Source organism: Anticarsia gemmatalis, chromosome 3 (assembly GCF_050436995.1).
Source record: "Anticarsia gemmatalis isolate Benzon Research Colony breed Stoneville strain chromosome 3, ilAntGemm2 primary, whole genome shotgun sequence".
Classification (NCBI taxonomy): domain Eukaryota; kingdom Metazoa; phylum Arthropoda; class Insecta; order Lepidoptera; family Erebidae; genus Anticarsia; species Anticarsia gemmatalis.
Window position 1 is genome coordinate 10200176 of NC_134747.1, and position 14916 is coordinate 10215091.

General features: G+C 35.3%; 2 protein-coding genes across 4 annotated transcripts; one reads left to right on the top strand and one right to left on the bottom strand.

Annotated features, from left to right (window-relative positions):
* Positions 1 to 1130: 1130 nt before the first annotated feature.
* Positions 1131 to 4456, top strand: LOC142986960 (hypodermin-B-like). The gene is made up of 5 exons (XM_076135522.1): positions 1131 to 1453; positions 2083 to 2312; positions 2623 to 2801; positions 3368 to 3542; positions 4008 to 4456. Exons 1-5 carry the CDS (start codon positions 1177 to 1179, stop codon positions 4143 to 4145), a joined length of 999 nt encoding a protein of 332 aa, XP_075991637.1. The 5' UTR covers positions 1131 to 1176; the 3' UTR covers positions 4146 to 4456.
* A 1747-nt stretch (positions 4457 to 6203) lies between these two features.
* On the bottom strand, positions 6204 to 12638 carry LOC142986973 (trypsin-5-like). 3 transcript variants are annotated; one of them, XM_076135538.1, is made up of 9 exons: positions 12507 to 12638; positions 12255 to 12400; positions 11416 to 11467; positions 11122 to 11328; positions 10323 to 10413; positions 9229 to 9324; positions 8328 to 8453; positions 7270 to 7400; positions 6204 to 6377 (listed from the first exon to the last, which is right to left on the bottom strand). In XM_076135538.1, exons 3-9 carry the CDS (start codon positions 11424 to 11426, stop codon positions 6260 to 6262), a joined length of 780 nt encoding a protein of 259 aa, XP_075991653.1. In that variant the 5' UTR covers positions 11427 to 11467; positions 12255 to 12400; positions 12507 to 12638; the 3' UTR covers positions 6204 to 6259. The 3 variants fall into 3 exon arrangements, with proteins under 3 accessions (XP_075991653.1, XP_075991661.1, XP_075991645.1); XM_076135546.1 differs by lacking the exon at positions 12507 to 12638 and having other exon boundaries at positions 11416 to 11464; positions 12255 to 12500; XM_076135530.1 differs by lacking the exon at positions 12507 to 12638 and having other exon boundaries at positions 12255 to 12500.
* Between the last annotated feature and the right edge of the window lie 2278 nt (positions 12639 to 14916).

Consider the following 14916-nt stretch of genomic DNA (forward strand, 5'->3'; position numbering starts at 1 on the left):
CTACATTACATTACACATTCAATGTTTCAGCTTATTTAAACTAGCTCTAGGGATAAATAATACTTTTGTTAATTAGAATAACAATTCATGTTGAGAAAGGAGCGTTAATTAAACACACGATTAAATAAAATAGGGTGATTAATTAATTTTATGAAAATGATTAATCATGCTAGAAAATAAGTTACTAACTAATTTGAATACAACTTTAGGTTTAGGAAGATTAATTGGCTTAGCTGAGTGGTTTATCCGCAAAATTATAAAACTAATTAATTATTTCCCTTATATGATGAGTTCGCTTTAGAACTACAAACAACACATTTAGCAGATAATTGTAATAGGAAAATTTGCTCTTAGTGTTTGTTCAACATTCGTAATATATGTACCGCAAAAAAGGTATACTATACGTATACAGGAAAAAAACTTTAGTACCTAGCTAGTAGCTAACAAGTACAACACATTTTTCAAAACTTTTAGTTATAAAGCGTAAAACTGTAGCCAGAGAGAAGTTTTAGTTTTACGTTTAAAGTGAACATAGTTGTCGACGTAGCGCTCGGCTCTACGGCGCTGAACCACAGCTCTACGTTGTCATCAAACGATGGAAGCCGCGAGTTAGTGGGCTTTTACGTTTTGTCGGCCTTCCCGCCGCACCGCACCGTCGGGATGTTTTCTATTTGTGGTTAAGCCTTAGCTATACTATAAAACGACATTGGACTTTACATTGTTTAAAAACTTCATGTAAAATAGGTAATTTGAATTTAAAATAAAGTACCTAATGCCTCATTTATCTTATTAGGTATAAGTATGTGACTGATTACGAAAATTATAATACTCAACCCTCTACCGCATGGTCCTATATATAGTATTGCACTTTTGATGTCGCATTATTTCTAATCAAAGTATAACGTAACGATAAAATCTATTTTTTGCAATACAATATATGGGCCCATATACGGTAAAGGGTTAAATATATTGCTCTACTAAATATATAGGTGGTTTAAAGTCGACAGACGCACAGTTGGAAAAATCTCGAGCTATAAAAAGCAATAAAGTTACTTAATTATACAAGCACAAGCACGAAACTTACTGCGCAATAAAATTTTAATTATCAACGACTTTCATGAACACCGGTAATAGTAAATAAGCAGTATTAATTCATTGAGCGAGGATTAATTTGAAATGCAGAATTATCGAATATTTCTTTTGACATTTGTTTTTATGAATAGTTTTGTATATGGAGGAAGACATAAGCATAGACGGGATAGAAATGGTGGTAAAGTGGAAGGTCGTATCGTCGGCGGGGAGCAGGCTTCCCTGGCGGCTTACCCGTACGTGGCGCAGTTCTTCAACATGGGCGGCATGTGCGGTGGAGTGATCCTCAACAGCTGGACCATCATGACCGCGGCGCACTGTCTCGCGCACAACACTGACAAAGAACATATGAGAGTACAGGCAGGCAAGTAACAATATCATACGAAGCGAAATAAAGCATTCGACAATAAACAGTTAAAGCTACAATTTTAGCTACATTAACTTTGTTATTCACAATCCAAGTTGTGTATAAATAAATTTAAGCAAAAAAGAGATAAGACTTAAATTATGTAGTCTCAAGAAAGAAGATGTATTGTAAAATAAAGCGATAAGATAAAGTATACATCGTGTAAGCACGCGTTTCAAGAGCTAAGCGGAAACCTTTTCCCGCGACGCGTCGACTTCCACTTCCTTCTAGGTAATGAAGTGCTTAGATACAGATATTACTGACGATAATATACACATACATACACGAATGTGTTAGTATATAAATGACGCTTACTATACTCGTACATCAAAACGTTCAGAAAAAAATCCTATCCTATTAGTATAATAAATGCTAAGTAAGTTAAGACAAATGTATGTCTGCTGTCCTTTCGCGAAAAAACTATTGGACAGATTTTGTATGTTGTGTTGTGTGGACAGATTGTGTTTGTTTAATACAATTTTAGTAGCTTATAATCTGGATTAACATATAAGATACTTTTTACTCCGGGAAATCTTTACACGCTGACAAAGTAGTGATATAATAATTCCCAATACTAATTCCTACAGGCTCAAAATACTTATACGATTTCGAGTCAGCCAAGTACAAAGTAAAATCATTCGTAATTCACGAGGATTTTAACAAGGAGCAGGCGTTCTCATGTGACCTGGCGTTGCTGTTCTTAGCTGAACCTCTTAAACTTGGCACCATGGTGAAGAAGGGTATACTCGTGAACCATGATAAGTGGATGGATGACCAAGAACACAATTTTATTGTGACCGGTTGGGGATGGACTCAGGTATTTGATATGAAGTTTAGTTTGATACACAATTTAGTAATTTTGAAACGAGTCTTCTTTTAAGACTAAGTTAGTTTGAATGTTTTTATTTATTTCAGTAAGTCTCAATAAGTAGTTAATACGCACCAAGTCAGAAACATTTAAAAATAGGTCATGACATTTAATTATGTCCGTATCCTTACATAACTTCGATGGGTTTGAAGGAGATCAAACGCGACTGATTAAAAATCTCCAGAATCTCCAAATACCCCATTAATTAAAAATCTATTCTTTTGTTTACGATTTTGTCCTTTTATCATCTTGTTTCTAGTACGGGGGTGAGACGTCAAAACATGGACTTATGAAGACCAACCTGCGGTACGTGTCAAACGAGGAATGCCGACGGCTACATGATAATTACAAGCTTACGCCCGATATGTTTTGTTTGTATGGAGACGCGGTACGAGATACTTGCAAGGGAGACTCCGGCGGAGGTGTTTTGTGGAATAAGTAAGATTTTTTATGGTAAAAAATGTACATTTAAAATGCTTTTTACTCCAAAAAACCACTAAAAAGGTTTTGTTAACTTTATGAGTTTACACTGACATGCCAAAACATATTTGCAGCGTCGTTTGCGAAAAAACATTACGATTTTTTTTTGTATGTGGTGTCATTTGAGTTTCTTTGACTTATAATTAATAGCCAGTTTCATAAGGATACGATAACTAAGAATCTAAGAAGGTTGAATTGTAAGTGTTCAGAGGCGGACGGTGAAAAATCAGGCCGGTGTGCCATAAAAAAATATTTTAAATGCCATATACCTACAGAAAAAAACAATACATATATTTTTTATAATTTTATATGGCATCAGATGATTTTTTTGGGTAGAATGGCCAGTGGCAGTATGATTCGTTGTCAACTTCGAACTAAGAAGGTCGCACTGTTTAAAACAAGTGCTTATAAAATAAGTAGCTTTATGTAGTTGTATAAAAAATTATGTTATTTATACTTATCTGAATTAAATTAAAACTGACGAAATGAATAAAAATAAGTTAAAATATTTTCTTGTTTTACAGTATGATAGTTGGTCTGACGTCCCACGGTAATGGCTGCGCAAATAAAAACAAACCAAGCCTGTACACAAACTTGTGGATACTGAGAGATTGGATAAAGGAAAATGTGAACCTATTTGTGATGAACTACTGCCGAGAGCTGCTCATGTCGAGGAGGCATTCACAGAACTACGTCAATGTAAGTCGAGGCTAAACACAGCACATCAAATTACGTTTTACATTACCAAGTGAGAGAAGGCAAGGGCTAAGAGTTGTGTTTTAAGTTTATATTTAAAATCAAAACTTAGATTTTGTTATCTTTGAGCAATTACGGATATTTCGTAAAACGGCGTGTGTCTTCTTGCTGAATTTAATTAATGGAATAATCTAATGCATTGAATCCTGTTGGGTACTAAAATACGAGCTAAAATAAATCCAAAACACAATTCATAGTCGCAGGCAATCATGGGTTGCGCATCTTGCCGCTAAAATCATGGCATTTAAGACTTGCCGGTTCTTAAGGCGAGCATTAGATTATAGCGATTTCTATTATCGTTACACAGTAATTTTAATGGTAAAGAATTTCTTTTAAAATTTTACCTTTTTGAATAAATTTTTCATAGCAACATAGCACATACAATGTTCATCGTTTAACTTGTTTCAGATGACAGATTCCGATTCCGGTTTCAGAACAGATGATATGGATTGTAAGTTAACCGACAGTAAAAATGCCAGTAGCCAAAATAATTCAGCCTCAGTAGAAAACGACGAAATAGGAGAACGAAAAAAATGTACTTTATGAAATTAATTTAGTCGAAAAAGCGTAAATTTTATGTCGCAACTTGAATTTTGTATCTACACGGTGTCTTTGTTAATAAAACCTATTTCGTTGTTAAAAGTTGGTGCCATACTAAAGCACATTCTAATATAATTTTTGGTACAATTAAAAAAGTTGCTACTTCTTGTCGTGTGCAAAATAGTTTATTTCCCGCTCAATAAGTAGTTTTGGCACTGCGTCAAGTTGAAGGCAGCTTTGTTTTTTCTCTTTCAACTTACGTAACATCGCTTGTGACAACTCCAATAAATGTCTATCAAAACAATATAATCGTCACGCATGATGATATCGTCGGTATAATGGGAGAACTAAATAACTCAATATTTGTAGTTTCAAGAAATTCGCGATTTCGGTACTGTTTTTTTGCCACTATTTTTGACATCACTAACAAATTTGTAACATTTTTACCGTCGACAATTTATGTGCTTTAGGCATGATTGCTCTCAATTCTATGATGGATCAATCTAATTTTCTTAATGAACCAAAAATATAATAAAAATCAAAAACCAAGTTATCCCTTTCTACAAAAATGGCCATATTTTTAGATTGGGTAAAACCAAAAGATGCGGCATATTTTGGGGATCACGAAAATGGTAGAAGGTCAATTTGGCCAAAATCAGAGTTATTTAGTTCTCCCATTATACCGACGATCTTCTGTCAGAGATCCCTAAGTTAACAAGAAAACACAGGCTTTAGTGAAACTGTTCCGTTATATAACCTTCATTCCGACATGTTATTGTGCAAGATACATGTAATATTGCACACTGCCGTGGTACACACTGTCTTATTTGTTTTTGTTCAAACATGTCACGCGTCCTTAAAACAAGATTATCTCGTCAAATTTTTATCTTATTTTCAAGTAATGGGATATCCCGAAACAAATAGTCAAAGCTGTTCTAATTATAAGCAAGAAATACCGCATTAAAGCTGTTTCAATGAAAGTCTACAACACATGTTGTATCGGTTTGGCGCTACAGCCAAATTACGCGGAGAAACACTACATTGGACTATAAAATAGGAACCTTTTTTTTTTTTTTTTTTTTTTTAACTCGGTTAATGCATGAAATTGCATCCCCAGCGCCCGGGGGAGCGCTGGGGTATGTGGGGCTCTCCGAGCCAGAAGGGCAAGGCCTACCCACTAAACCACCGAGGTGTTGCCTCCTCCTCGCCGCATAGTGCCGAGGCCACGGGAACGCTTTTAAGCACACATCCGCGACCCCGACCTAGCAAACCAAAGCCAAACTTTCGAGCAAGTAGAATTCAACATCAGGGTGCACCTTATTCTATGGATTTTTTATTGGAAAAAAAGATGTCCAATCCAAGAAATGTTACAATGCGTTCTTTATTGGTGCACGACTAATAAAGTTCCAAAAAAACTATGCAATAGCTTACTGTCTGGGAAATGAGTTAAGGCTGGTAAAGTGGTTCCTAAGGGTTTTGTGGCTCCATGGCCACAAGTCATAATATTACGTTTTTGTGATAAAGGATATACAATATAATACGGACATATTATTATATGTAATTATGTAATTGCAGTTTCAGGTCACGTCAACTAGTTATCAGTAGTAATTAGTCTCTACATGCGGGCTGCTCCTCGGCCTCTGATTTTACAACGCCCCAGCTATTGACCTGTATTGAACATTTCTAGTTAGATTCCTAGTTGATATTCGTCCAAGTGTGTGCACAATACACAGGTACACACTCTATTCCATTGGCCTGGTCATACATAGTTAGTAAGAGGTTAGGCACAAGGCACAAAGACACACACGCTTAACGTGCTCTCCGGGGTACGGAGGTTTACAATTCAACTTTTTAATAATCAGTCACAGATAAATTTTTAATAGGCACAACTTTTTGGCTCGAACTCGAATTAGAACCCGACACCTTTGTGCGGTCACATACTCTACCGCGCCACACAGGAAGTCAATCAAATGAGTAGACATGTGCAAAACGTACTCAGCCGTACAAAATTGAATATCGAAGTTAAAACAAATGGTTAGTCAGAAATAAAGGTACAGATGCAATTAACTGATTTATTTCCACTTGCCCAGCTACTCGGGTATTTGCTAGAACATTAGTGGTTACACGATAGGTGCTTTAACCGCTTCTTCACTTGAAAGCATCGTTAGTTTTGGAACAGCTTGTATCCTCGGCACGCAATGTTTCTCCAGCATCTTCCTAGTGTTCAGCCGAATCCATCTGTAACAAGTATTTATTCGAGTACGGCTAAACTATGCGGGACTTTGTTTGTAGTGTCTATGTGTGGGCACAATAGACAGGTACACTCTTTATTCCTTTACTGTCATAGCCCGCACTCTCCTATAGGACGGATAACAGACACGATCGGTAAGAGGTCTGGCGCAGGACCAACTTTAGGTCTAACTTTATAACTCCGGGTAATAAGAGCGGAAATCCTAAGAAAAACTTAGAAACAACTTTTCGACCTGTCCCGGTATTCGAACCCTATGTTCGACAGTCGGGTACATTACCGACCGCGCCATCAGGCAGTAATTTTTCAATAACAGTAGCAGTTATCTGAGCTCGATCTTGAGATATTTCGTCAGTCGTTCTTGTCAGATAAATAATTTTAAAGATTATGCGCAGGTGTTTGACAAGTTTGAGGAAATTAAATGTTGTTTTCATATTTCGTCAGATAGCAAACCAAATACTAAGAAGGTTGTAATTTAAGAATAACGTCGATTTAATCTCTTATTTGTATGCAATATTTAAAAATATGCATTTATCATTCGCGCGATGATGTACTTACATTACTATGTGTCTACCGAAAGAGGCCCTAGGTTTCATGCCTGCTAAAAAACATAGCATTTATGAGATATCCAAGTTACTTATAATATCATGTTTAAATACGCTTGATTGCAGTTCATGTCTTGGTGGTGGGTAATTTATAGCGCCTATTATACGGAACGAACAACTTAAATCGCAAATATTTATTCACCTTTTCCGACATCTATATATCTATAAAAGGCTTCCTAAAAAAATAATAATAAAGTAGTTCTATGTTTAACCAGGAAGGTCCTAATTTTAACCACTTACTTATATGGTAAGACTATTTATTATGTTCAATACAAACTTTCTCAAATAGGATGTGTTAGTGAAGACAGCAACGTTAGGCTCTTGAGTGCTGGACGCTCCATAAGACAGGATGCCCACGAGTAGCTGCTTGGAGATCGCTGGCCCACCGGTGTCTGTCAGGTGGCGCTCCTGGGAACACATGCTACAGTATATAAAATATCGTTAAACCCAAAGATGTGAGTAGGGTTAGTAGCTACCAGTTAGTATGAGTAACTGTTTTCTGCAGCAGTGACAAAGTTGTATCTATATTGTTGCAGTGAAATATGGTATTTAGTTATTGACAGGCGCCTAGGTTATACAGCATTTACTTCTTCGAGCGGATATAGGCTGATACTTGCTAAGATACATAATGTAATAATATATTCAGTAATTATACATTTTTGCTTCATCTACATACATTTTATTTATAGAGTAAATAAGTGTAAGTAGATAAGTGAAAATTCAAAATGATTTGATAGTAATTTTCCGACTGTATTTTCGGGCGCAAAATATATGAGAAGCTAAGGCTAATATGTCTTCAGAAAAGTGACAGCCTTAAGGACATAATAAATTCAGCCTCTCGTTCTTTAGAGCGAGAGGTCATAAGAAGGCGGGATGGGTCAAAATGTGGGTGACCAAGGGGTAAGGGGAGGTTGCAATTTCGCACGTTTAAGACTCCCATATATTTTCCCAACGGTTATATTTATACAGGTGAGACAGTTCCTTTGACTTCGGCTTACCACTTAATTTTGTGTCGGTGAAAACCCTTGCCTTTGTGGCACCGCTATAAAGGAGTCAGAAGATATCTCAACCGGAACACGTTTATTATTAACGCCAAACAATTGTATGAAATGTGATACTTTGCTGAAATAAATAGTACGTAATGATAATGTAGTACAAATATAGAAAATTAATAATTTGCCATATTTTTATCGTGTGATTGTTAAGTTAGTGTTATCTGAAACTAAAATAATCAATGAACGGCATTCCCTTACATGTTTGTAGTATATAACTCATGGCGATTATAGTTTTTCTGGTAAACCTTTGCTGTCAAATCAGCATAACTGGAAAACTTACTGGATTGTACTTGGCGCAAAATATCGACGGCGTGATGAGATCTCCGTAGGTTTCAATACATTCTTGTGTATCAATGATAGCCATGTCTGTTTGCAGCAACATATTCGCAAAGCTTTGGGGTAAGTTCTGTAATATAAAACGTACAAACATTACTAAGAATATGGCATATTTAATTTCATGCTTACGGCTAACATTAAGATGTTATGTGTCAGAAATTCAGATATAACATGGGTCAGTGTATAATGAAATTGTTATTAACATATCGTTTTCTTTATCTGTCACTTTATGTTTCCGATAGGCTATCCAGGACAGCCATCCACAAGCTGAATTATTTTTTTCGAAATTACCGCCATCTATGTGCATTTCAAAGTACTATTCCGTATATATGAATTTCGAATTGGGTTAACATTGAAACATAGATGGCGCTCCTAGTTCTTTTAGCAGGGCTAGGCAGTTAGCTGTTGTATAGTGATCCAACATAGTTCAGACTAACTACGCAAGATGGTGCGTTCAGCTCTGTCCCATAGGACAAAATTTGGAAAAAATATTAAGGTCAATTTGGGTAAATTGAATCATTTGGGTAACATTGAACGTGGGAATTTGAACTATTTTCGATTATTTTTTCATATGAAACCAACACAATTGATTAAGGTTTGTTTTAGTTTTGCAAACTTTTATCAATTGTGTTCCCACGTTTAATGTTACCCAAGTGATTCAAAGTTAGCCAGGTTGACTGTATTAGCAAAATTATAATATTTTCATAATTGGACAGAAATCCCTACTTGGTTACCGTTCAATAGTTTTAGTAGGATTATTGATAAAGTACCTATATTATATCATTAATTATTATAGACATAATTATAGGCAAACAAAATTTTGTTTTTAGTTTTCGTATATTTACCTGGTTTCCCCAACCGGACACTTCAATCATGGTACCCGGTAGAACTTCTCGGCCCAAAACGGCCTTCTTCACTTCGTTCTTGAATATCACATTTTCCTTTGAAAAAAAAAGTTAAAAGTTAGTTAGTACTACGAACAAAATATAATTTATCTATTAAATATGTGAAATTTGAAAATGAATAACCTTCCGAGTAAATCTAATATTAAAACAATTTAATTATTTTTTTTGTTATAATGGTTATAAGGAAATTATGATATTGGCACCCTCGGGTATATTACCAGATCCACATATTTTTGAAAACCAATATAAAATAATTATATGGGAAAGCCCACATGTATACCTAAAATATATGTACGACGAGGCTAATATTTCTACAGCAAATATAATTTAATCTAAAACTTTATAGAAGTCAATTAAGAGAATCTCTTTTATAATAGAGTGCAGGTTTTAATGAGTTCAGTTCACTCAATTCTCTGAAGCCTAGTGGAATTGTTGTCTGACACACAGTTCTCGAGAGGTCACAGACCTCTGAAATTACCTGTGCGCCTCTGCACCGTGCATATTTCGAATACTCCATTCTATTTCTTCCAATTTTATTGTGCAGCCATTTGAAGTTGAAAGTATCAAATACTTAACTAAATTGTGTTCATATTTATCATTTAGATATAATCATAATTGAAAGGGTCAAATTAATTGGTACTTTAAAGATTCTGCGTTAGACAAGTGATTTATAAGATTGGATAGAGTTAAGCTATTACAATAATGTGGAGATTAAAGTCAAAGGGCCGAATTCTACTAACTTTTGTATATCAAAATGACCGTTATACGAAATGAGACTGATGCATGCGCTATATTTTTGCCAGTTAGTATTATTGATATTGAATTTTAGAACGGGATTGTATTTTGTACGTTTTAAATTATGCGAATGCCGTCAGGTCACAACATTAAAGACTGTATCTTCATCGTCCATTCTACTATTTTGTGACGATAAACTCAGTTTGCTTTTTGTACTTAACATGTTTCTACATAGTTGCAGTATATTATTGCGAGGTAGAGCCCGACGTGTAGTAATTAAACGTGGTATAAAGTCATACCTCGAGGACCAACATGGCGACGTCGTTATTCAGTTTGCTGTAGTATGCGAAGTACTCGTGTATTTTTATGTCTATCACCGGTATCACTTGACTGGAAATAAAATTGCAACTGATCATAATTACCGACAAATAAGTTGATGACGATATAATAAACTTAACTGTACAGTTTTACGACAGCAATGAGTGTAAGAAAACCCCGATAGATTGACTAGCGACCGTAATCTGTGAAAACCACCCGGTACACTAACCGAAGGTTATTCAGAAGGGGTAAAACTGGTAATACTGTGTACAGGTATTGAATAGGCGATATTTATAATAAACTACTTTTTTATATGAGCACGATAACATCATAAACGTCTGGGTGTATTTTTCAGAGACTGCGATCACAGTTCGAGATTTATACGGGCTTTGTGAACGCTAGTATACAACAAAATTCAAAGGATCTATGTGATATAAATCAACTCGTTGACCAATACTGGGGCACAACTTGATAAATGCACGATCGGCTACTACATTGTAACAATAGTTTTTCACGTGATACTTGAGATCGCACGTGCCGCTACTTAATACTTGGAGATTATTGTATGAAAACTCTTATTAACGAACTATTTGTATGAGAGTTTATATCTTATCGATGTTCTTTACGCATTGCATATTGCGCTATTGCACATTCGTCTCCGATAATACCTACATTATGACGTCATTTAACTTACAAAAAGACGAAGTGCTTGGGTATAATTCTTCTGTTGATACGAGTATATAGTTAATTGGATAAGAAACTATTAGAAACTTAATTTACCCCAAACCAGTAATGCTATTGGCGCCAACTTTCACAAAGATCTTTGCTCCTTTCTCAGAAGTGATACAGCTGGCCGTTGTTATAACTATGTTGCTTCGTAGAAGAGTCCCGGAGCAGTATAACGCGTTGTACACCACCAGGACATGGTACGGAACCACTGAGCTCGAAACCACGAACTTTTCCGACGGACGGGCGATCACGTCCGAACTAAGATATAGATTAAATAAATTGCACCATGCATACATACTTGTAGATACAATTTCCAAAAGAGATAATAAATTGATAATTTCTCACCTCGGCGCCATTTAATATAAAGTTTTTTATACTTTGGCACTCGATCTGGCTGCTAAAATTAATTCCATTGATTAAAATCTACACGAAAGAAACATAAAATAATATCTAGTACAGGTTAAATGTCATGCATCAGATAATGAAATGTTTAAAGTAAATTGCGTGACATTTTCAAAGCTTCCAAATGTAATATTAGGCACTATAAACAAACATACAAACAATGGTATTTATTCAGCGTGGCAACTTGTAATATTTTCATTGTAATTTGACATCGGATAAAGTTATCTCAGCGAGTGGGAGTTACACAGACAATAAATAAGTACATTTGGAAGTAATTGCCTCCTTTTGTATTCTTTTTACGTCCCTTTGTACCCCAATCACGTAAAAACTAGTAAACTGATTTAGGCGAGGCTTATATCGTTGAAGATAAATATAAGTACGTTTTAACTTAATTTAGCGCAAGGAATTCACAAGTTAGGACTGAAAAAGTCACTAATTACGCGCGGGCAAAGTCGTCGGCAAACAGAGCTCCTTCATAAAATACCATTAGCTAAGTAATTGCGTCAATACAAAGTTATTGCTAACACTTATTAAGTAAAAAGGTGGTGTTAGGTGTAATGTTACCTCGCTGAAAATGAACATATTTTAATAGGTTGAAATAAAATTCTGTGTTTAGCTCGGTTTTGACGGGCGGCAAATTGTTTCATACGTTTAGAGTATTTTTTAATAGTAGAGAAGGCGCAGACTCTATGTTAATTTAAATGCAATATGTACATTTTTCTACATCTTTGTTCTTTTTCCGGCTACAGCTTAATCTTAATGTATTGTCTAAAGTTTCTTACCTCGACGATATTGTAAGTAATTTTAAATTCCAATAGTGGACTCAGCGATGCAAACAGCGATTGTAAAGACGGAAACTTGGCACTCACACAATCATCTCGCTTCAGTGTGAATAGTATGAAAGTTAATTCGGATCCGGCCACGGGTCCTGCATAATGGAAAATATTTTCAAGAGCGACGCTTGTTAGCGTCGACTCGAGAGTCAAGTAATAAAGCCGAGAACAACGATAAACAAAGAGAAAATGGTAACAAACCGATAAAGCGTACTCGTATTTGTGAGTAAAATTCGCAATCATAGTTCGGCTGAATCGCCGATACCGAGTTATTACCGTTTTTGTAAAACACGGAACGAGTTTCCAATAAAAATATATATTCGCTATTTATTTTACGTCCATTCTTAATCCTGCACAGGTAGCAAGCGTTCTATTTTATATTTTTTGGAGATTTTCCAAGAAAACAGTTACGTACATTCTTCAATATAATTCAGTAAGTCAACGTGAGCCCTAACGTAACCTTTCCAAGAATTAAATCACACCACACAAACAAGCCAGGTAGAACACATCCCAGACCAGACTAATAGGTGTCGGCCTAAGGTAATTTACGCGGGGCGAGACAAATGAGGCCGACAACTGACATGTTTACTTTATTTAATTAGAATACTTGTGGATAATACAAACTCCTACTATATTTGCAACACTACAAATACTGTACCCGATGCTGTAGGTCCTATAGAAAATTTACATATATTGTAAAAAGTTTGTCAAATGAACAATAAAGAGTTGTTGGGGGCCTGGGTGTTATATTAGCGGGTATTTATATTTGTGTCACGTACTGAAACTCGTAGGAATGGATTTACCGGTCCACGTGTTTGAAGCGACGGAAACGACCTCAGTTTCGTCAACTCTACTCTTTTCCTCATTTACCTGCGTCTAGCGACGAAAATCGCAATGTGAGGATTGATATACCTACTTTCAGCGACATGATATTATTATACTATGTGCTGCTCACTTTGTTTGCCTTCTTTTTCGGCTCAAACGGAACCGAAGTTTTAAAATATTCTCACACTTTTACTGAAGTTATGTAAGTAGGTATAGATTTTCCAAAGCACGTAAAAAACACCGGCAAAAAAACAAAAGATAAATTTGCCAGAGGTGTCAAAAAGTTGAGTTACTTCTGTTTATAATAAGACGGCGAAGTTACTTTATGATTGATTAAAGTTGCAAATTGAATAAACGCTTCGTTCGTCTTGGAGTCACGAGTCACGTCACGGGGCGTCGGATGCTGGTGCGCCGCGACCCGCCTGATCATAACATGACTACTTTATAAACCTTAGCTATGCTGTATAAGCGGGATATATGCCTAAGCTGTGTATTTTTTTCTCCAGTTATTCTTTGTAGGTTTTGTTTGTACTATTAGTACAAGCACAGGCTTCTTAGACATACCATTTAATTCACACTCGAGGTCAAAGCGATTTTACGGACACATAAGTAATCTTTAAGTTTTAGACGTTCTGATCAGTTCTTAACTCTTCAATTTTGGGCTAACAACGGTGTCACACAAAGCTGAGCTAACGCTATAGGGTTAATTCTACTAGATTTTGCCGAAAATCTTTAATGTCATGTAATATGAAATACTTAAGCCATAAGCCATGTATCTTTATCAACAAACAGTTAGGACTGAAGCTCACAAGCTTACTGTGTAGTCCATAGTAATCCGCTGTGAAGGCTTACAACATGAACCTCTTGACGTAAAGCTTGATACACTATGCTTATCTTTAATACACAGACATGCTGGCGAATTGATTAAACGTTGCTATTACATCAAACAAATTAGACCGCTTATCAAAGGCCTTTTCTTTATTGCCTGAAGTTATAATAAAGACTGTCAAGAATGTGTAGTTTTAAGGTGCTCAGAATGCTATTATTGTATTTTTATAGTATATCAAAATAAATATGGACACCGAATTTACGGTAGCAGTTAGTTAGTTAATGAGCAGTAGACTGAAAATAAATAAATAAATGATTTGAAAATACTGATATTAAAAATGCTATTCATAACCATATTAGTTTATCTTTTGTTGAATTTTGCCGGACATTTCTCACAAAATGTGTCAGAATGCAACTGATGTTAATCAAGTCTATTTATGGATAGCATATTAGCATCGGCTGTAACTGATATTCAATGCTTCCAAAACCGTAATCAGTAAAATATTTAGTACAATAATAATTGAGGGTTAATATCATATCCCAGGTTTGTTGACACATTGATAGTTAGTAATTAGTTATTAGCTATATAAAGTAGTTTGAAGCACTGATTAATTAGTCCTATTATAAACTAATAGGTTAGATTATTCGATGTTTTGCAATTTCAAACGTCGATTACACTGACAGTTAGGATTGACCGTTTAATTTGTAATGTAGCCATCGGTATTGCAGGCACTATTATTAGTACCAGCCATATAACTAACAGTAACCAAATTATTTAAAACATAGCTATTAATTATATAGAACGCAAACCTATTATTATAAAACATATTTTTGTATTCTGATACATTTAAAACAAGGTTTAACAATAAGGACAAATATAAATCTGTACTAAAATATGCAAAAGAAAAATATATTTAATTCATAACCTGTGCTTTTAATAAGTTCACCTTTTGTTATA

Coding starts and splice junctions, on each gene's coding strand:
- LOC142986960 (XM_076135522.1), top strand. CDS start 1,177: ATGCAGAATTATCGAATATTTCTTTTGACATTTGTTTTTATGAATAGT. Junction 1,454..2,082: donor ACATATGAGAGTACAGGCAG/GCAAGTAACAAT, acceptor TAATTCCTACAG/GCTCAAAATACTTATACGAT. Junction 2,802..3,367: donor GGAGGTGTTTTGTGGAATAA/GTAAGATTTTTT, acceptor CTTGTTTTACAG/TATGATAGTTGGTCTGACGT.
- LOC142986973 (XM_076135538.1), bottom strand. Junction 9,325..10,322: donor TCGCCATGTTGGTCCTCGAG/GTATGACTTTAT, acceptor TTTTTTTCAAAG/GAAAATGTGATATTCAAGAA. Junction 8,454..9,228: donor TGTCCGGTTGGGGAAACCAG/GTAAATATACGA, acceptor TTTATATTACAG/AACTTACCCCAAAGCTTTGC.